Consider the following 23,773-nt stretch of genomic DNA (forward strand, 5'->3'; position numbering starts at 1 on the left):
CTTCCTGAAAATATTAAAAGTATTAGAGCAACATTCAGCAACTCACAGAATACAGATTCACTGAACATATTCCAAATTACAACAGGAGATTCAAGAGGAACATTACATAACACCATCCTTTGACCTGAGCAAAAACCAGAACTATTCCAGTGCCTCAGGGAACAGTGAATGGAATGGTGTTTGTTTGGTGGTGGTGTGTGTGTGGGTGTGTGTGTGGTGGGGGGCATGGATGTTGTTCCTAGAGACAGACAAAGGTCTGTGGACACCTGCTCATTCTGCTTGTCTCCTGATATAAAGGGTATTAACTTGGTATTAGCGCTCTTGTGTTGTAATATTAACAATCTTTTCTGGGCAGGCTTTAAACTACATGTCAAATCATTTATGACATGTATTTGATGCCATTTAGCTACCAAAGTGTTCTTGAGGACAGGTAATGATTTTGGAGAAATAGATTTGAATCCCAAAAGCAATTCCAGCTCATTCCACATCTATTTGAGGCACCTTTACTTTGTAGAACTCAGTTCCACTGCAAGGAGTGTCCACAAACCTGTGGGTCTATTCTGTCTCTCCATACTCGTGTTTTTTCTGAATGTGTGACGTAGGAGAAGTGTGACTAAGAGCGAAAGAGTAAACAGGACACAGCCCTGTGTTTTGATTCATTTTGTTTCCCGTAGTGTATGTTTGGCACCTGTACATGGAAAAAAGGTCATTCCTTCATTCAATCCAGGGAAACAGCTTGATAAAAAAGCATGCGTAGTTTATTGATAAACATCCTCAGGAGGAAAAACATTTTAGCCTCCTTCCTGCATTCAGGTGTGTGCTCTCTGTAGTGTATCATTTTGCTCCCGGCTTTTCTCTGTTCTTTTTTTTTCAGTTTGAAGACCATGCCTGAGATTTTATGGTTGGCATATAACAACCTAATGAAAACAAGATAAAAACAAACCAACAGGAAAGCCATGTCTAAAATACAACCTTGACTCCAGGAATGTCTGGAAATATTTTAAAAGGCAATTAAAACAATTATCTGTGATTAGCCATTTCTTTGGGGAACTGAGGGCACTGATGCAGTTTTAAAGCTGGACTTTAATGCAAGGCTTCGGATGCTCAACAATCAGTGGATCTCCTCGACATGATATGCCATAGGAGACAAATCTGGACCGCAGGCATGTCAGTAAAACACACACACACACACACACACACACACAGTGCATGAAGCCATGCTGTTGCATATGCAGAATGAGGCCCGGCCTTGTCTTGCTGAAATAACTATGGACTTCCCAAGGAAAAAATTAACCTTGATGACAGCACATCTGTTTAAATTCCCAATGTCTGCCTCCATATAAATGGTACCATCTCACATATGCAGTTCATTAAAACTGTGGTCACAGATGTTGTTTTTGTATCTCACAAATAAAAGTCTGGATAGTCTCTTTTGGCTAACTGGCACAAAAAAACAACAACTTGACAATGATTATCCCTACACGTTTCCAAAAAATAAATCAATAAACAAATAAAGAAAGAAATATGGACTCGTCTGATCACAGCACACATTTACCCTGATTTTCCCCTCTATTTGGAATGATCTTGTACCCACTGAACACAGTGATTTGAACTGAATTGATGTATGACTTTTTCCTTCACGGATAGAATTTCAGGTTGCCGTGGAGCTGTGTTATGTGACAACAGTTTTCTGGAAAGTTTTCTCACTTTCCAATTTGTGTTTGTAATCTAGAAGTCATACCCATAATAATCCATGTCGTATGTGTAAGTCTTTATAATCATATATTTTTGAAATTGTATTCGTATAAAACACACACAAAACAGACTTTTGTGTACAAATTAAATATTTATGTACGAAAGTATATGAGCATGCACACGTTTATTTTTGACAGTTAATCCATAGATGTCTCTTTGGTCATTTCACTATCGAGATCCAACATTGCGACATTTTAGAACGCCGTACTGTTCCCGAACCTGTGGAGGACCTGTCCGTGTTTGGTTCTCGGACACTGGAACATTTAAAACATGACCTTTTAAGCCCTCAATCATCCAAACATCGTCACAGGAATTTTAATTGAAGTTATGTAATAGCATCATTTTGGGAGAAGGACCACGCCTGAACTCCTCCTCTCAGCCCTATATATACCCCGCAAATTGACGTCATTTCCGCGTCGAACAAACTTGCTTCATTTAGTTCAGGAGACGGATCTCGACTCGACTGCTTCCCTACGTCAGCTTGCTCCTCCGCGCTGGGTCATTCCTGCTTATACCCATATTCGGAGCCGTGTTCGGCCATTATCAAACCCACCGAGCCTCCTTTTTAAACTTGCACCTCGTCTCCACCCTTTTCTCATATTAATTTATCCAACGGGGTAGGAGGGATTCATAAGCGGCCCTGAACTGCTCACCAAAGTCTTCTGAGTTCATCTCCCCGTTTCAGCCTCTACGGGCGTGGTCTGTACTAGCAAAATTATGTTATACTTGACGCGCTGTACCTGGCGTGGGCGTGTGCGCGCCAAAATGTTACGATCGCAGCGCGCGGTCGTGCACCTCCGATACTTAGTGTATATATATATATATATAATAATAACACTAACTAAGTGTAACTTAGCTTAATCAATCGAATGCCTCGCTACATAAGTTAGTTCCCATAAGTTAGCAAATATATACATAAAATGAAACTAAAAATTACAGATTTGGAAGTAAATAAAATTGATTTCTGCTGAGAACATTTGTTTTCTTTTGCTTTTCTGTGGAGATTTTTTAAAGCTTTTTGCTGCAGATCCTCAGTCTGAGAGCTTCCTTATAAGGCGGTTATTTGAAATTCATAGGCGGAAATTATGGTAATGAGATGTTAATTGAAATGAAATGTGCACGTTCTCCCAATTTGCGAACATTTGGTATTCACTAACAAACACGTTCTACTGAAAAATCTGGTGTTTAAGCAGCGTTCATGAATCTGACTGAAAGTTTTCGGGAATATTCACTTCTTCACATAATACATGCAGTTTGCTTGTGTTTTTTACAAAGGCTTCATGAATGAGGCCCACTGTTTGTAAAGTTCTTTGTGTAAATTCTGTTCTAATTTTTTTCTGCATTTTTAATAACTTTTTAAATGCCATATTGACTGGAAATTAAAGCTGAAATAGTTCTCTGACTATTGTATCATTGTGTATATCATTGTATTTTATATAACATATTAAAACACTCAGCTTTTCCACAGACCACAGCAGCATGGAAAATTTAAGTGTAAAGGCCTTGGACTTTGTCCAGTTGAAACTGACTTTGTCTGTCTGCTACATGCTGTTGTCTGGCCTGGCCCAAGGCTGAAAAAAATATATATGAATGGACAAACTGGGTTTGGTTATTGCAAAGTGAAAACACAACATAGTGCTATCACATCTACAATTAAAAAAATAAAATCAAATAAAATAAAAACAAGTAAACCAGAGGTACATTTACAGTACTTACCAGACAGCTGTCCACAGTCTGTTCACTGTAGCCTGAAATGCAATTACTTATGGGAAATGAGGTGTCTGCATGTACATTGTTTGTGAGGACATATAATGATACTGGGCTTTAAAAGGAAGCCATTACATGTGCTGATTGTCTATTATGAAAAGGAAAGGGAAATCGCTTTGGTGAAACATTCTCAATAGGCTGGGCAGCAGGTTCAATCAACACCCATTCTGGCTTTTGTAGAAGCCGGTATAAAGAAAAAAAAAACAATTTAAAACACAGTCAAAATGCCTTTGAAACTCAAAGGTGCAGGAATATGCTGTCAACAGCCTAACCTAAAATATTTATTTTGATCATACCCTGAAAATGCAGCTGTTCTTAGACAGAAACGGAAAAATAAATACAGTAGGCTGAATGGGCAGTATGCAGATAATAAATATGTAGCTTCAAATGGTGTATACCTACACCGCTTGCTACTCCATATAGAGGGTTGAACCAACAGCCACATGTTTTGTTTGCCTTATGATGCCTTGTAGGCTGTGAATAGGCTCATAATGAGGATTTAATATGGGCCGTGGGCAGTGTGTTCAACTCACCAAGAGACTGATGATCCAATTCACTCTGAACGTTGGCTTGTGTTTAAAAATCAAAGGGCAGTTTAATGAGTTCTTATATATATATATATATATATATATATATATATATATATATATATATATATATATATATTTATATATTATTACTACAAATACATGGATCTCGGCACTTTGAAAAATTGTTCTTTTCATTTTTTTGTTTGTTTGTTTGTTTCCTTAGTTAAAACAAGAAAGCTAAAAATATCCTATGGTGAAAAAATAAAGCAAAAAACAACATACGATTTAAACATTGAAAAGTCACAAAAAGACACAAATTAAAATAAAATGAAATTGAAAAAAGAACAAAAACAAAACAAAAATCTACATCCTGTACAAACACTATGGCCCAAATAATTTAAGAAAATAGTGTCTCTAAAACGTTCATATTGCTTTGTACCTTCACCACTGCCCTCAGGAGGTGAAGAGAAGCTCCACCATGCAGTTTTTATAGAAAGTCTCCAAAATTCAGCCAGAAGGGTGCATACCAGGTTGGGTACTGGTACTAACTTCCAAACAGGAGGTCATGGGATGGCCAACAAAGGTCTGCCAGCATCGTGGAAGAGAGAGTTTTCAGTTATTAGCTTGGTTTGTCCTCAATACAGTGTGGTTTTTGTTTCCTTTTTGGCAGTACAGAACAAAGACAAGGGATGGTCACTATTCTTCATGGAGTCATGAAGTACTCGTCAATGTAGCAGTTATTATTATTACTCTCTATGGTATTATTACTATGACTATCACTGTCGTGGATACACAGAGTGCATCTTGTGTTTATTTGTGTGCATCTATGTGTGTATGCGTACATTTTTTGTTTGTTTCTTTGTTTGTGTGCGTGTGCGCAAAAAAATGTTCAATGCTCAGAGCTTGACTTCTCAAAAGAGAAGTTGGGCAGAGTCAACAACTTGGGATTGGGAACTCCCTCTGGTGGCAGCACATCTCCTCCTCCACCCAAATCAAAAGAGTCCTTGGAGTCATTGGAAGGGGCTCGCCTCCTCAGGCAAGTGTCCCTGCTGGGCAGAGGTGGTGGAGCCACTATCCCCAATCCAAGCGCTGACCGGAACCCCCCCGAAACCTCTGGCCCCTCTGGAGGGTCCACAGAGATACACGGTGGACTCATCTTCTTCTTCCGAGTGCGAGGTGAGGGCTGGGAGGTTTGCAGGCTGTCGGCACGTGAGACAAAGCCAGAGGAGGTGGAGCTCCGCTGAGGGCTGCTCTCCACTGAAGAGCAAACCTCAATAGAGTGGCGCCGTGGGTCGTCCAGCCAGGAGGAGGGCCGGGGCAGCGGGGGCAGGCGGTGGCCTTGAGCGTCCGCACTGTGGTGCTTCTTCAGCTGCCGCAGGCATGGGCCTCGGCTTTCTACTGGCAGCCCTCCAAGACCTAACCCAATTCCACCTCCAAGTTTTCCTCTAAACCCTTCTCCAAGAGCACCACCAAGCCGTTCTTCAAGACTTCCAAGCCCTTCTCCCAACCGGTCCCCGAGCCCTCCCACAAGATCCTTGTCGCTGCCACTACTGAATCCTGTCCTGATGATGTGACACACCTCCTGATCCACTGAGTCCTCCTCCGGCTGTTCGACAGAAGATCTAGCACCCATGGGAAGAGGTGGAGGAGTAGTGTGAGGGTGTCTGGAGGAGACGCTGTACTGGTCATGGGGGTTGTGCTGCGTGTGGACGCTGGACCGGGTCATTTTCGGGGAGGCACCCGGCGTGCCAGGGACCAGAAGGAGCGAGGGTCGATGCTGCTGCTGCTTCTGCACAGGAGCCGGGCAATTGGCCGGAGGAGTGGACAGTTCGGCTGACCTCTCGCTCTCCCCGCCTTCTGTGTACAGAGCCTCCTGAGAGTCAGCACTCACTGCCACCTGAGGAGAGCAGGGATGGGAGGAGGCGGGGAGGAGGGGGGAGTGAGAAGGAAGGAGGAAAGTAATTTAAGATATGAGAAGGCGAGAGGGAGTTTGGTTAGCATGAAATGGAGAGGGAGGTTACAGTGGCCGGGGAGAAAGGCGTGCCGTGGGGTTAGAGTAGAGTTCACCATTAGTGTGGTATGCCCCACAGGCTCCCTGCCTCTACAAGTCAAGATTTAGTTAGAAAAATAGAGGAGGCAATGCCTCAATGGTGTCTGTAATTTTGCTAAGAGGTAGCCTGTATATAGAGACTAAGGGTTCACATATTCGGCATGTTTTGCAGGTTAACATGATTATTATTTCCAATTTTTGATGGAAGAGAGGATGCCTAGCATTTTATGTGCCCTGAGTTGGAAACTGTTGAGAAGAAAAAAAAATGTGTATATCAAAAGCATTATTTATTTTTTTATACTGACCAATCAGATCAAAGTGTTTTGTGTGACAGGCTATTTTGCCATTAGCTATTACTTTTTGAATAAGTAACATAAACACAAGGCAGCTTATATTTTAGCTAAGCTATGTTTTGCTAACATAATGTTTGTAGAATCATACGCTGTGCCTGAAACTGTTCTCTATTCACTACATAATGTAGTGTGTTGGGGTTCCACCATTCTGTAGAAGCATCCGAAACCATAGTGGACAGATTTCAGTACACTGTAACAATCCCACAGTTCACATAAATGTAGTGTACAACCCGTGTAAATAAGTGAAAAGAAGACACCCATAATCCACTGTGCTGTTTGGTAAAAACCCACATGAGGTAGTGTCAGAAATTATTCAATTCCCTCCTGAATTAATTTCCACATAATAGTGCACTGTGTAGTGAGTAATACAGGAGAATAGTGAATGGGAAGCCATTTCACACACAGCGATACATAGTGACCAAAATGGCCCCCTATTGACTTTTTTAGTAAACACTGTCCACTATATAGCAAAATACCAAAGAGGGAGTAGAGAGCCATTTTGGTCACAGCCATAGTTAAAATGCCTGCATTTTTGCTAGCACAGCTAATTGCTAGTTATTATGCTGTTGCTGCCTAGTAACAGTCCTCCTTACGTAATGATTTAGAAAGCAATTTATGAAATGCTACACTGACAACTACACGTTGATCACAAAGTAATCAAAATAAATATGTGTCAACCAAACGAAGGTTTGTACGGTATTATTCATTAGTTTTATTAAATAAATAATCGCGGGCAACACTACGTTTTGCTGTTGTTGTGGTGGTTAATATTTACACTAATCCATGTGCCTTATTGGCATGTCTAACAACAAAAGATTTTCACTTTCTGAAACAATCAAACTCTTATCTCCTTAGGCCATCTGTAGACAATACCTAATGTCCTTACAGTGCTTCTGTGGAAATAAGGGCTACCCTCAACCAATCAGATATTATATATCTAGTAGAGACTTCAAAATCCACACCACTTCGGCATCATTTTTCTCTTCCTCTCTTCTGCTTCTTCTCTCATCTTGTTTCACACCTGATCCTGAGGATATGTACATACATAGGCTGCTACTGTCAGTCAAGCCACAAAGGTTAAAAAACATGATAATACCAATTGCACTTCATGGAAGCTAGTTGTCCAGTATTGCTGTTTGTTTTAAACTAGGGTAGAGGAAATTTTACCCTAAGCTAAAAACTGGAGGCACTATTTGGCAGACTGCACTCTGAGCCACTGGGCAATACTGTAAGAGACACTACAAATCCTGTCTCCTCACAGGGCTTTGGGTCAGTGGTCACTCTCTTCACAAAACAGAGAATGGATGATTACTCTCTGCACTAGATCCACAAGGAGAGAATGAGAGAGACGCACAAACCCAGTAGGAGAAAGGTCTGTGGAGGTCTTATGAGAGAGGCTAAAGATCAAGAGGACCCATGCTAACTTTGAAGAGCTTGGTGACAGAATTGGTACACATGCATTCACTTCATGTTTTCAATACCCAGACGGTACAGCAGAGACAGCACTGCCATCTCGTGGTCAGAGGTAGTATTGTTCTCTTAGGATTACGATACTTTTCAGAAATAAACTGTCCCACCAACGTGACAACTTACACGACTCATACGCTGTAATGGTTTAATGTACAGATGTAATTCTTGACATCATTTCATGAAGTTTACAATTCACAATCGCTCTGGCTAGCTCCAGTATTAGCGTTGGCATCATCTCACAATAAGCAATAACAAAGTGAGGGAAAACTTTTGATCAATCAGATAGACCGTATCAGATAGTACAGGACAGTTTATTTCTGGATGAACTAAGGAAGACTTTATATATATATATATATATGACACTTAGATGCTGGTCTCCCTCTGACCTCAATAGGAATTCTACCTGATCTTTAGCCTTCCAGTTTTGTCTCTTAGAGCAGCCCTGGTGAAATGCAGTGGGACTTGGAATATGGGTAATTGATGGTGTGGAGTGGGATGAGGACCGGAGTGGACAGGGGGAGGGGTCAGGAATGCTTTGAGTGGTTTTAAGTGCTGGAGGCTACCACGCCAGCTCTCTCAGTAACAGGAGTATCTGTGTCTCAGGAGCAGGCTGGGGTCCGGCTTGTGCTGTACCATGCTGAGCTGATCAGGATTAGTCAGGTTAGTGGAAACACAGGCCACAAGAAAAGGAAAATTAAAGAAAAAGGAAAAGGAAAGGAGAAAAAGGAGAGAATGCAGGAAGAATTAAGAGTGGAAATGTACTGGGCTAGAGGACAGATGAACAATGCAGAGGAGTCAGATTTTATAACAATTGGTAACATTTCCTGTGAATCCCGGACTCATAAGCCTTTACAAATGAATTCATATGTCATAAACTATACGTAAGCTTGCATAGCTACTTATAGGTATTTATATTTACATGTAAAGCACTTTTAATACCAGTGTACATGACATCATAATGTCAGATTTTATAATGCATTATACATAAGTAGGTGAAATCCTTTCTTGAAATTTCTTGAACTACTCTATACAATGTAATAGCAGTCAGTAAATCAAATGCTCTGATGGTGTAAATCAAATGATTCCTTGTCTATACAGACCAAACAGACTTTAACAAATTACAGTTCAATCATTTCATTCAGACTGAAAAAAAAAAAAAAACTAGATAGATGGCTTATCTGCCTGTCTAGAGCCATTGTGACCCTCCAAACTAGTGTGCTGCATGCACAAACACTGGCTGGAGTTCCATGTAACAGGCTCTTTTGCAAACAGCACCCTACACCCTACACAGTGCACTTCACAGATTTTACTACTGCACACTGACAGTGCACTAAATGTTAAACAGGGATAAAAAATAGTTTTATTATCGAACATACAATAAATTTGGTGTGTAAAACACATTATTTTATGACCTATATAGTGCTCTACATAGGGTGGAGGAAGATATTAGATATTCATCCCTAGGTTTTGCAGAGTAATTTAGAAACACGGTGCTGTTCCCATGGTCTAGGGGAGTTGAATTTAGATTAAGCGCTAAAGTAGGGGGACATCTGTGGTTGCATTTATTTTCAGTCACTAGAGGTTTCTCATTTTGTTGTATGTGCTCATTCATAAGGCTACATCACACCAAATTAAACATTTCATGACAATTACCATCTACAAAGACTTCTTAATTATGGTTGGTTATGAAGACTCATGTCAGCCATCATGACAAGGTTATGTATATATACTGTAAGGTGTTACAAAATATTGTAAACATTATAAAACTCTATAAGCAGATGCTGTTCTAAAACATTAATGAAGGCCTTTGTTTTTAAGTAGTTGTGCATCAGGAGCGATTATACAGATTTATGCTTGTCGTTATAAACAGTTACATATGCTATAAAACTTCTGAGTTCATTTATAAACTTTTATGAATACAGGATTCATATGAGCAGTTATTCAATGTCCAGAAAGACTACACAAACACTTGACAGAAGATACACTGAGTACAATGCATTATGAGGAAAGACAAGCCAAGACACAGTAGCAGGTGTGTAACAATAAAGGACCATAAAGAGACGCTGAAGCAGTAAAACACACAATAAAAATATAAGACACTATAGTAAATCCATAGTGAAGGATATTATTGTGTGTGCAGAGAGAGACTTGTGTACATGTACAGTATAAGAGGCAGATTCATTGAGTGTTTAAAGAGGTAGAGAGGGGAGAGGGAGTTTTGAGACTTTACAAAGGGAGCTGTGCGTTTGTGTGTTGGAACTCACCTGTCTGTGCAGGGTGCGGGAGAGTGTGTGTCGACGAGGTGGGGGGATGCGGGGGATACGGGGTATACTCTCAGAGTCAGACAGACTGTGGGGGCTGATGGGTCTGAAGAGCTCTGTGGGGATGGTCAGGTGCAGGGAAGGCTCTTCTGCTGGACAATGAACGGAGCCACTGGAACCTGGTAGAGAACATACATGAATAATGTAGTATAAGCAACTCTCAGTGCCATGCTATTATATATTAGATTATATTTGTGATTTTATATAGTTAATTATCCAGCATGCCAAATGTGCATGGGAATTATGAATAAATTAAATATAATAAAGAAATAAATTGCCTGAATATTAAACCCTCAAAAAGATAAACCTTTTCCCAACAAACAGGACCACAGCACTTTGAATGAAATGGAGTTCACAATTTGCCCCATTTACCTGTCTGAGGTCCTTCATTTTAACACCCCATCTCACTCCCTGCGCTTAGTAAATCTAGGCTTCCTGCAAGTCCTTTGGCTTAAACTGACCTTTAAGGGTGGTACATTCTTGTGTTTTAGCTCCAAAACTGTAAAGGTCTCTAACAAATTCTGTTATCTTTATTTAGAAATCTGCTAAAAACTAGAAATCTGTTTTCACTGCAGTCAGTGCTCCAGTGTTTTGAATGTAATGGCTTGTGCACTAAATGAACTGGATAAGCAGTTACAGACAATGAATGAATAAGCTAAAAGAACAGAAACTTTGAATTTACATTTTTTTTTCATTTAAGGATTATATATAAAATTTAAGTAACACGCATTAATGCTCAAAATAAATTCCTTGATGTAGATTAATCAAATTTGATAACAAAAAGAAACATATAGTATGTGCAGAGCTAAAATGTCAAGAATTAACATTAACAAATGTAAGGTAGCTATAAAATATTGGACATAATATGGTAAACAAATAGACAATTTACGGTAGTCTAGGCCACAGACTCCTACTCCATGTCATGTCAAAATAGCAAACGTGATTGGCGGTTCTCAGCCACATTAAGGCCTGAGTGAGGATATTTCTCTTAAGTGGTCATTAATTATTAAATAGATCGGGTTGAGGTCACTCCAGCCCCATATACGGTTGAGCAGAGGACATTTTTCCTTGATTTTACTGTATATATATTTTGGATTCAAACAATAGCCACTGGTTGTCATTGAAGTGAAAGGAAAGACAGTATGCTTAATGTGTAGAGAAGCTCTTCACATAAAGAAATATTGAAAGATATTCAGTATTCTGAAAGGCAGTATTCTGAAGGTGAATATACTAATAACTTGTATTATGTCCATATGAGACATATGAACATTTATTAGAGTTTGTTGCCACAAGAAGATGCATAAATGAACACATGGCTATTTGTTCTCCATTCTCCAGTAAAAAAAAATGGTTTCCACCACCTGAAGTTACTGTACCTGACTGCACTTGCTGATCTGAGGTTGTGGGGGTTTTTGAGGTGCTGGGCTGTAGGGGCAGGAACATGTAGCTGTCATTGGGTAAGGAGTGGGTTCGACCCACTGATGTCTTCTTCACACACAGCAGGTGCTCTTCCAGAGGTTCACTGTTAGGCTGAATGGGCTCCAAGGGGTCTGGAGGATCCGTGGTCTAAGAAGCAGAGACAGCATTGGTCAGAACACCTGAGACAGGAGCTATTGGGTAGGGAAATGAGAACCAGGGCACCTCCCTTACAAACACACATACAGTACCTACTGGACAGGTTAGCACACAATGAAAGGCAGACATCTTTGCAGACTGGCCAGTAGGAAGGAGTCCGAGTTATTATATATATATATATATATATATATATATATATATATATATATATATATATATATATAAGAGATGGAAATTTACAGTTCTATAATAGCCAAATTAAATATGAATCCTGGAATCAACTGCTCAGTATAAAATATTCTCCAATTGCTCAGTAATAACTACTACCAGACTCCTCCCTTAAAAAGCCACAACTAAATAGCCTCTACTACTATATCTAGCAGACAAGAGAAGCTAACCTCACACCACAACCTCGTGTCCTTTAAAGCAACAGGGGACATGGTGCTATGGTGCAAGATCACACTACTACAAAATTTACAGAAAAGACAGAAAAAAACACTGATAAAATTAATGAAGCTTGAAGACAGACAAGTATACTGAAAATACAGTCATATGCAAAACTCCAGGCATCAAATTTATTAATGGATTATACACTCTATGGCCAAAATAAAGGGGTGTGGACACATCTTTTAATGATACAGTTGATAATACCATCCATTGGTAGCAGGTGCATCAAGCAGACAAGCAATTTTAATAAACACTGGCAATAGAATGGGTTGTACTGAAGTGTTTTGGGACTTTGGATGTGGCACTGTCTCCAGTCATTTATTTTTCCCTGCTAAATCTGTCCCAGTCAACAGTAAACTCTATTACTGTGAAATGGAAGCATCTAGGCGTAACTACGGCTCAGCCACCAAAAACACGGACCTTGAATCTCTGAGCCCTGACCGCTACTCCACTGCAACGTGTTTTGGGAGAGCAGTTTTGAGGGTAATATTCTTGTCTAATATATACAGAAGCCCTGAAGGGCAGGATGAAAATACAATTTTAAAGTATGTTCCTGAGATTAAGTTCCACATATTTTTTTCTGCTTACACAACAAAAGTAAAAGTAAAAAAAAAAAACATTTCTAACTTGTACAATTTCAGCCATCAAAAGCATTACACAGACTTCCCAAGATGAACAGGGGGAAAACAATTTTTGAGGAACAGAGGTGTTGTGTTTGCATGCTGTAGCAGCTTTGACCACAAGGGAGCAGCCCAACTCAATACACTGCTCACGGCCAAAATCCAAGCTGACTGGCTATCATACAGCCACAGGAGGGAATTTGTCCTTAATCATAAATATGTACATTTTCTTTCTCTTCTTTCAATGAATCCCTTCAGGGATAAATATCTGCTGGTCAGAATTGGTATAACACACAAATGTTAGCCTTTTTTTTCCCTTATAGCTCATCTCACTAAAAAAGAGGAAGAAAAAATGCTATGCTTTTGATGGCTAAATTTGTACAAGTAATTCTAGAAAGTTTTTTCAACATAAAAGTAATACGGGGCGGCACGGTGGCGCAGCAGGTAGTGTCGCAATCACACAGCTCCAGGGGCCTGGAGGTTGTGGGTTCGATTCCCGCTCCGGGTGACTGTCTGTGAGGAGTTGGTGTGTTCTCCCCGTGTCTGCGTGGGTTTCCTCCAGGTGCTCCGGTTTCCTCCCACAGTCCAAAAACACACGTTGCAGGTGGATTGGCGACTCGAAAGTGTCCGTAGGTGTGAGTGAATGTGTGTGTGTCTGTGTTGCCCTGTGAAGGACTGGCGTCCCCTCCAGGGTGTATTCCCGCCTTGCGCCCGATGATTCCAGGTAGGCTCTGGACCACCCGCAACCCTAAATTGGATAAGCGGTTACAGATAATGGATGGATGGAAAGTAATATTGATCTTATTCTCAATAACATACTTTAAACATTTATTTTCATCCTTCCCTTCACGGCTTCCATAAATATAAGCATCTTACACATTCACACATTCTCTTCTGAGTGAACTGGCACAGATACCCATATACAAACTCCACAATCTTGGGGAAAGCCTCCTCTGAAGACTAGATGCCATTATATAGAAAGGAGGATTTGACTCCTGTATGTATTTGTATTGTTTTGTGATTTGGGATTGGGATTTCCAACACTATGGTCAAAGACGCCACACTCAGGTGTCCACAAACCTTTGGCCAAGCAATGGATCTTACACATCCTCTATAGGGAACAAACTTAGGTATGGCATTTTTCTGCGATTGTCAGTGCACATTTTCTACACGTTTGCTTGTTTTTAACACACTAAGAAAAATGTTTTTATAAAAAAAGTGTTTATAAAACCAGAGAATTAGTTTTTCCTCCAATATGTTAAATTCAGCAAACAATCAGCAAATGTGCATTTGTATGTAGAGGATATGTACTGTTTCCCCTTTTTAAAAAATAACAGCAAACCATACCATTGTCCTGGAGTTCCAAAACTTTTGCACACGACTGAATATAGACAAACAGAGAGATATGAGTAGGAGAGAAGCACCAAGAGGACAAGAAAACGTAGATAAAGAAGGAAAGGATGAAGAGTGTCATTCCAAAATGTAGAAGAGGACAGGGACAAAGCTGCAAAACCCAGACAGGAGAAGAGCAGGGAGCAGCACTATTCTATTGGACTGGACTGGACTGGACTGGACAGAGATCAGGCTAGTGGGACATGACCAGAGAGAAGTGAGAGAGCTGAACGGATTCTTAGAAACACCTCCCCAGAGCTTCCAGTAACAAATGTCTTTCAGAGAATCATAAGAAGTCTACATTCCAATAAACACTACACATATATAAACACAAATCTTAGTAAATTAATTATTAACATTTACACTACAATAAAAAAATAACCACAAAAATATAATTAAAAACAAATACTTGCAAAGCATATTATTATTATTATTAAATCATACAATTTGTTTTAAACATTGGCTTTGGTCTATGAATTGGAACCATCTTGAGCTGAAGATTCAAAGGACTTTGTATTTCCTGACCTACCCAGTTTAAGCTCAATAAAGTGGGTCCCCCACATGAGGGCAGTCAGGTTTTGCATTTCCTACAGAATGCGTGATACAGTTAGGCCTCTGGTATAATGGCACTTTAATAACATGAATGTAATTATACACAGGATAAGATGTGCATAATTACATTCATGTTGTTAAACAGCCATTATATGAGAGGCTGGGCTGTATCAAGCATCTGTAGGAAACTTAAATGTGCTGTTTATTTACGTTTTCTCTACTATCACAACTTTTTTGGAATTAGGTTGTACACTTAAATGGCTGCCCTGCTGTGTTTGTTTGGGTTGTTTGCAAAGGATTAGGAAGTGATTACAACCAAGATTGTGCAAATTTTATTGTATATTCTATTGTAATTATGCTATTATTAGTTTTATGTTGATTGCATAAACAAAACTCTACTGCACAGAATTAATTAAATAAATCTGAAATGCTGGTGGAAACATCAGCTTCCTGAAAGCAAAATATAATCAGCGCCCCCACAGAGAATACAGCAATGAAAATCATAACAGTTATTCATAATTTCTGAGCAAGTTTCCACTGATTGTAGGTTCTGTATGCAGAGGGAGATTCTTCTCCTAATAAACCTCCCCTCAGGATAGCACACAGTCACTAGGGAGCTCTCTCTGATGTGTGAAGGGTTTGTTCTTGGTGGTGGTGTATAAAACACTTTTTATTTGCATTTTAATCGAGTTTCAAAATGGCACCACACTGTGCGAGCATTTAATGAGGAATGGATCAAAAGTCCAAATTGTTTAGGACAAAACCTGAATAAATTAATGAAAAGTTAAGAAGTTTAGTTATTTCTTACAAGTTTCTGTTTTGTTCAAATATTTTTTTCTTCAGCAAATATTTTACTTGGCTTGGTATGACAAGCATTTTCAAATGAATATTCAAATGTGTAAAATATTGTTCCAAGGTATCAATAACCTACCACCCACCCTTTCCAATATGCATCAGACAGACACCAGTAGGCAACATAGTGTATTAATATTATATAATAAGCCAAGTGTGAGACCATAAACCGAGCAGCCATAACATTAAATCAACCTCCTTGTTTTTACACTCATTGTCTGTATCAGCTCCACTGATTAAAAAGGTGTGAGTTGTAGTTCTAAAAATTACATAATGTTTTACATCTTTTGCTCTGGTATAAGTGGATCAGACACAGCAGTGCTTCTGGAGTTTTTAAACATTGTGGCCACTCACTTGCCACTATCAGAAACACTTATTGGTCCCTTTTGGAAAGATGCAAAGCCTGAGATGGCAGTTTATTGGTTGCACATTTCTTTCTCTAGTCCTTCATCATTGGTCACAGAATGTTGCCCACAGGAGGCTATGAGTTTGTGAGCTAACCAATGAAGAACAGGGTAAAAAAGGGGCTAATGATGTATGCCGAGCTGCAAATGGACAACAGTCTATAATTGTAGCTCTACTAATTTCACCAATTTGTAAAATCAAATGATCAAATGAACAATGTGTGTAGAAACAAGAAAATTGATTAAATGTTACAGCTGTTTGGTGTTAAAATGCAGCCTGTAATAATCTGTCTAGGCTTCTGTTGTTAGATTTATAAAATGTCTTTCAAAAAGCATCTTACTGATAACCTCTTGCACTTCAATTTTACAATCTACAATACTACAGAAAAGCTCATTTATCTGTAATAATATTCCAATTTATTTGCCTTTCCATATGTATTTCAATACAGAAAGATTCTGACCCATCTCTAAAGGCAGCATTGCAGACTGCTGAGAAGAACTGATCTGGTGAAGAATCCTGGAGAACCTTCATTTATTTAAGCCAGGGGTGCTGTTGCTTGCAATTTCACCCTCTTAGGCTCAATCAACAGGTTAGAGCAGGAAATGCTGTACCAGGGAGATATGCAGTGCCCTGCTCTTGACCGGTACCAAAGTTTTTGTCCTTTAAAAATCTGTCCCAACATTTTCGAGACATTACATTTAGGCATTACATTTAGAATTAGTGGAGGACTGCTAAACCAATCAAGCTGATCAGGTAAAACTGTCAACATCTCATCTTTGTGCTGTTTTCTATTAAATGCTGTACTTGTACAAGTTTACAAGTTTCTGCTTTGTGTTTGTATTTGCATAATGCCCACTGTACCCACTTTCTGTTTACAAGATGTAAAATTTATCAAAAACCTTAATTTACTGTTTTAATATGGTAGCATTTGCAAATTTTGATATACACCTATTATCATATGGATTGTGGTAAGGGCACATTAGCCTGGAAGCTCAGTGAGGGGACACTAAGAAGCCTCAGAAAGAGAAGGAACGTTGCTCTACTGTTAAGTACATTGCACTCCAGACTGGTTAGTAAGGGGGGGTTAAAATCATCAGGGACGGAGTCGTCCGTCAGAGCTAAGGACCAGGATTTCTCCGATGCCAGAGATAGAGCCTCCATCTCCGCTAGAGGGATCTAAACAGGAAGAGATGAGGCCAGGGTAAGAACAGAGAGCATCTGGCCACATGCAGTTAGACACACACACCTCATACACACTTGCACAGGAATATATTGCAACAGAAAAAAGGTGACATCTCATATTTGGTGGCTCGGTTTTAGCTAATTTGAAAATTAATTACACCTGGACAAAGATGCTTGAAGTTTCTTCCATTTCTACCTTTCTTTACTGGGGTGAATGTGGTACTACGTCATCTGTTCTTAGGCTTTCAGAATGACAGGAAAAGAGACTTGAAGTCCAGCAGAACCTCAAATGATCTAAGGCCAGTTGTGCTGCAGTCTGCATTTTCCCCCTCCTCAACTTAGGTTTTTTAGAAGTTTATGAAGGAACTGCAGTGTCAGACAGATGCCCTGCTCTTGACTGGCACAAACTGTGGGCTGGTCAAGTTTCTCGAGTAAAAAAAAGAAAAGAGGCCATCAAAAGACATTAAAGCATCTCCAATTACATTTAAAAGCTTTTAGAAGCGGCAGGTTTAGCAATGCTAATGGGATTTTGCTGCAATGTTCCACCACGAAAGAGCAAGATGAGGTTTTCTGGCATAAATCAGCGGCAATCCATCACTCTTCAATTCTAACATTATCGCACTGAGGTCTGGCCAGTGGGGGGGTTTGCTGAACAATTTTCAATAGTGCTTTTCATCCTTATGAACTGTAGATCAAGGCTAAAGGGTCCAATGTGTTAATACATATTTTAGGGATGCTGAATGAGTTTCAGACAAGGCCTAATTTAGTGTGAATGCTTTAAAACTGTTTTTACTGAATATATCCATTACATTTCTGGTGTGTTTAAACTCTGTCAGTAATGATACAAATGTTTATTTTATTAATTATGATCAAGCTGAATTGAAAATCACCGGGACCCTGAATTGGAAAAGCAGTTACAGATAATGAATGAATGAAGGATTTGAAAATCTAAATTTATCTCCCTTATTCATGTAATTTTATCATAATACATGAGGTTATTAGTGTCATAGAATATAATTTAAAATACAATATTCTTAATCTTTACTCAAAGTGGGAATTTTTATTCCTGTATAATGTCTTTTGAAGCTTGAATATCGGTCGGTTTACCAGTGAATATATAGTACCATTTTCCCCTCGGCTGTATACTACACTAAGGATATACAATGAATTGACTTTCTGTATCTGCTGTATTAGGTATACTGGATCAGAACCACATCCCCTCCTATGAGGCAGTATGATGTCAACCTACTTCTTGGTATTAAAACGATACTTCAGACATAGAAGATTCTATTAATGTAATGCTAAGGAACTATTTTCCTGACAGACAAAACCAGCAAAGTGTTTTATAGAGACAGACAGAGAAGGCAGAGTGCAGACGCAGACAGAGGAGAGTGTTTAAGGAATGTTCCATTGTTTCCATTCGTCTTCTACATCTTTAATATAGGGTCAGGTAACACCATTTCCAAATCACATCATTTTACCACCTCCAGCAACTGTCTATTGGCTGGTACCACTTTAAATTATGTCTCTAACAACTATGTAGATACGCATGATTTGGATTTTTACAGGTACACTACATTAATACAGTTAATGGTAAATATGAATGTCAATATGTAATACACATTGGTTTTACTACTATAATTACATAAGTGTATATTGTTCATTACTACATAACATGTAATTATGCAATTATTACATTATCAGTAGTTACACTGGTTGCATTGCACTACGAGCCGATGTTTTCTATACTTTTCTTCCTACACGGGAAAAGCACTGAAATCAGCAGCTTTGGTAATCGACCGTACACTACAGATGCAGAGATAAGGCAGCAAAACATTGGAATATTCTTTTAAAGGGTGCACAGGGGAGCCATTGACCTGTTTCTCAGTGCTGTGCTTGCTGGGGAGAGGGGGCAGAGCGTAGTAGTGGCAGATGGAGCCAGACAGGTTGTCCATTAGGCTGAGTTCTCCTTCCAGAGAGCCCTGGATCACCAGTGAAACCGAGTCAAACATGGGCCTCCTCTATAAACCCGGTCAGATACAGCAAAGCAGAAAGGAGGAGACAGAGAGAGAGAGAGAGAGAGAGAGAGAGAGAGAGAGAGAGAGAGAGAGAGAAGGAGAAGGAGAAGAGAGGTAACGGGTGTGGGGTGGTTGGGGCGTGAGAAAGAAGGACAGAGTGAAAGAGAGGTAGAGAGAGAGAGAACAAGAGAGAGACAGAAGGAAATGAGAGGTAACAGTTCACAGAAGTTCATTGAAAACGATGCCAGAGGCCGAGAGAAGGTTAGATGCACATGTACAGAGAGCAGGCAAAATGTACAGCAATAAAAGGGCTACCATCTACTAATACCAAACAGATGTGAAAATGTAATTAGACCCATTTCCCACATGGAATACATTCATTATATCCAGCCATACCAACAGATTGTCCCCTGTGTTCAACACACAGCTCCAACACCTGTTCCAAACCATTTTTGTTTCTCCTGTACTACCCCAGGTCACCAGTAGGGGACAGAACAACTCTACCAAACGGTGCCACTGACTGAAAGTAGGCACCACACAGTGGGGTGACGGAAGCTTGTCTGGGTGAAACTGTCTAAGGAACATTAGAAAGGACACTATTAACCAAAATAAGATAAAAACTTCTATTCCAGAAATAGCCAGGCCCAAAAAATTATCAGTGCTTTCCCATGGCACCAGGCTGACCTTTGTCTGCCTTGCTATTAACAGTAGTTGAAAACAGCAGGGTCCTCTCTAAATGACAGCAGAACTCACGGAGAAGTCTGATAGAAAACAGACTGCAAGTGTAACATATAACACAAAATAGGGCTGGGCAGTTAATCTAAAATGACTCAAAATCAACATTCAGAACTTCTAATTGACATAATCTTGTCTATAACGATTATATAGATTATTTTTATTCTGTTATGTCCCCACTGTGCGTTCATGTACTGTCCCTTTAAAACCATGCTACCAAGCTGTAGTCACATGATTCTGCCCCTATCTGCCACATAGAAGCAACCTAAACACAGAGGCCGACCAAGCGACTCGAGCAGCTCATAAAGAAACACACTGCGTCTGTGGTTTGGATGTGTTTTTCTTTGACTTTAACAATGAACAAAACGAAGTGAAATGTAAACGCTGAGACAAAACAGTTTCAGCGACCAAAGCACAATCACACGTCAAATATAAACAGTGCTCAGAAAACAAGAGCGGAACAAGCTCCAAACAACATTAGAGAAAATATATTTAATACTGGAGCAAATCTACAGTACAATCCTTGTCACTAAACTATGAGAGTCTAAAATACAAAAACATAATAATCATTCATTAATCGTAATCATGGTAAAATTGACAATTAAATGTGATAGTGAGTTGCGCACATATCGCCCAGCACTAACACCAATCAAATCACATAAAATATACAATAAAAGTTTCATAAGGAAGAGAGCAAAATGTATTTTTTTACACTATATGATCAACCATTTGAATCCACTCCTTTATAAACTCTGTAGGAAAGCCTGAAACAAAATGGGAGGCTCTGAAGCAGCTGCACATGAATCCCTACTATCAGCTAGAGAAGCACACGGACTGTAGAGTAGTGGAACCATATTCTCTGAAGTAAGGGAGCTCCATTTCATAATTGTGTGACAACACTCTTACCTACCTGACTTCATTAATATTCTTGTGGCAGAATGCGATTAAATCCTCACAGTAATGTTCCAACATTTAGTCTAAAGCATTGCCAGAACATTATAATCTATTACTACAGCAAAAGAAAAGTAAAAAGTTATCCTTCCTATAGATTCATTTAAGAAGAAATGTTGGAGAAGCAGCTGTCCAAACACTTCTCTTCATAATGTAAATACTTGTATTATGTAAATACAATAAAAATGTTTCTTTTTTGGATCTGAGCTAAACCTGGTGGAATGACATATGAAAGCAATTTCTATTAATCATATTCATCCTATCCTTCCACACTGCATAATCCATATATTTACATATATCCATATTATTTCTTATATAACTACCCTATTAACATTTTCATCCATTTGTAAAACATGAAATGGATCTAAATTATGCTCATGCATTACTGATTGTCAACTAGAATAAGCCCATCATGACTGAGTGTGTGTAATCTTCATCATTAACCTCTTAAACCCTAAGGGCGTATTTGTGGACAACCACTTCAGAGAGAAAAAAAAGTTGAATGCTATATTTTTATTAGCAAAACAACTGTGAGGGATATATATATATATACATATATATATATATATATATATATATATATATATATATATATATATATATATATATTTTTTTTTTGGAGGGTGGAGGGTGTGCGGGGCATAAAACCCAAGAAAATTGTAAAATTGTAAGATGTGGTTTCCTTTCATCTTATTAATGTAAAAGAACGTGTGCCTGATCAGCTCATGCCTCCACAATAAGGGCTTAGTTCATGTGGCGAGAGCTGCTGTCTCATTGTTCAGACGACGGTATGGTGCCCACCGGACAGACGATAGGAGTCAACGGTCAGTCTTGCTCATTCTGTCACTTCTCGCATGGAGCCCTGCTTGAGTCTCAGCTCAGAAATCACATGACATGTAGGACCTGGCCAAGGTTTCTAAGACTGAACACCCCTCTGTATGTGTCATGTGACTCCTAGGTCTGGTCTGAGTGGCTAATGGAGCAAAGCCCTGTGTAAACTTGCACAGCTGCCAGCCCATTCTGAGTAAGCAAACCTTCCTCTGAACTTGCCAAAGCACATTAATGTCAAGAGTGTGCCTCCTACGGTGTGATAGAAAACCAGACACACACATACATAAACATGGCAGCTTGCCAGTGAAGGCTTTAGGTTTTTTTTTGTTTTTTTTTTGTATATTTTTCTTTACTCACCTCTAATGGCGGCTCCAGATTTTGAGGGGGGTCGGCCTTTATATGAGCTGTTGAGTCTCTGCGTATATCTGCTGGTGGGCTGTCAGTGGGATACCCTCTGTCCTGAGATCCTCTGGAGATCCAGGGAGACCCGATAGACCCACCCGTGTCCCCGATGGCCGGAGGCGAGATGTGACCCCCACTCATCCTCCCTCCATCAGCCCCTTCTGCCTCCAGCTCTGCCTCCATGTCTGCCTCCTCCTTGGCCTCCTTGTTGCTCTCCTCCAGGTGTTTCATGAGCACAGCGATGACCACATTGACCAGCACAAACTGAGCCATCAGCACAAAAGACACAAAGTAGATGGGGGACACCACTGTGTTGTAGCAGGTTGTATTTTCCTGGCCACAGTCTCGGAGTGTGTCCTGGAACAAACATATACACACAAATATACATATATACATACACACATATATGCATAAAAAAAAGCAATAAACACATTAATTTTTCTGCAAAACAATTAGCATTTTCCTTTCAAAGGAAACTACACTGACCAGCCAAAATATTAAAACCACCTCTTTGTTTTTTAAACTCACTGTCCATTCTCTCAGCTCCACTAATTATACAGGTGCACTTCCACAATTACAGACTGTAATCCAGATGTTGTTCTGTACACTTTATTCACCCTCTTTCCCTATGTTCTTTAATGCTGAAGCCCCCACAGAACCACCACAGAGTATGTATAATTTGGATGGTGGATCATTCTCAGCACAGCAGTAAGTTTTTCTGGAACAAGTGAATCAGACACAGCAGTGAAGCTGGAGTTTTTAAAACCCTCAGTGTCACTGCTGGAATAAGAATAGTCAACTAACCACAAGTATTCAGCCAAAAGTAACTAAAGCTACTAGAGGACCACCAGAAACAGATGAACTTCCTTCTCTGACTTTACATCTATAAGGTGGACCAACAAGGTAGGTGAGTCTAACAGACTGGACAGTGAGTGGGCACTGTTTAGAAACTCCAGCACAGTGTGTACAATGGCTATTTCATGATGTGAAGCTGCAGGAGAAATGACAGCTTGCCCCTTTGAGCATTTACTTAGCAATAAATTAGAATTAAACAAATACAGTAACTTAGTGTAGGAAAACTTTTTCTAATTGAGGCCTCACAGAGAGCTTTTTTTAAAGAAAGGACAGTCAGTAATGTTCCGCTCTGTGCTGATGGCTTCTAACAGTTGATGAGTCATTAGAAACAGCTCATTTAAGTTTAATGTGAAACCAAATGTTCTCTATAAACTTTAAATCCAGACTCTGACCAGAACTTAACATGAGCCTGATCGACTTGTTCGCCATCCAATTCTTGGCCTTTGTGCGCATTGAGTTGTTAAAAAATAATGTCTGGTCGTTTTTCTTTAGTAAAGCCCTTAAAAGAGGGCAGCCTGTCTTTCTGCAATGTTCTCCTCAATATTTGTGCTTAAGATAATTAAGCACAATATAATATATTTAATATAATGTTTGTGATTAATTTATTTAAGGAGTGTTTGTCCATTCTGGCCTGTGCTTTTGCATATTTATTTATTTATTCCGCACAGGCCTGTACACACAGTTCATACAACACAAACTCACTGAGGAAG

General features: G+C 39.5%; 1 protein-coding gene across 2 annotated transcripts in view; it reads right to left on the minus strand.

Annotated features, from left to right (window-relative positions):
- Positions 1-4,221: 4,221 nt before the first annotated feature.
- The window catches only part of cacna1g (calcium channel, voltage-dependent, T type, alpha 1G subunit), a 279,098-nt gene continuing 259,546 nt past the window's right edge, over positions 4,222-23,773 (minus strand). The window contains exons 34-39 of one of the 2 annotated variants that reach the window (XM_066666011.1): positions 22,164-22,565; positions 19,149-19,292; positions 17,143-17,265; positions 11,623-11,812; positions 10,190-10,365; positions 4,222-5,949 (exon numbers count right to left, since the gene is read on the minus strand). In XM_066666011.1, the coding sequence (XP_066522108.1) occupies positions 4,942-5,949; positions 10,190-10,365; positions 11,623-11,812; positions 17,143-17,265; positions 19,149-19,292; positions 22,164-22,565 (2,043 nt within the window). In that variant the 3' untranslated portion in view covers positions 4,222-4,941. The remainder of the gene's footprint in view (positions 5,950-10,189; positions 10,366-11,622; positions 11,813-17,142; positions 17,266-19,148; positions 19,293-22,163; positions 22,566-23,773) is intronic. The other variant, XM_066666013.1, reaches the window with a different exon arrangement.

The sequence above is a fragment of the Hoplias malabaricus genome, chromosome 3 (assembly GCF_029633855.1).
Source record: "Hoplias malabaricus isolate fHopMal1 chromosome 3, fHopMal1.hap1, whole genome shotgun sequence".
Lineage (NCBI taxonomy): Eukaryota > Metazoa > Chordata > Actinopteri > Characiformes > Erythrinidae > Hoplias > Hoplias malabaricus.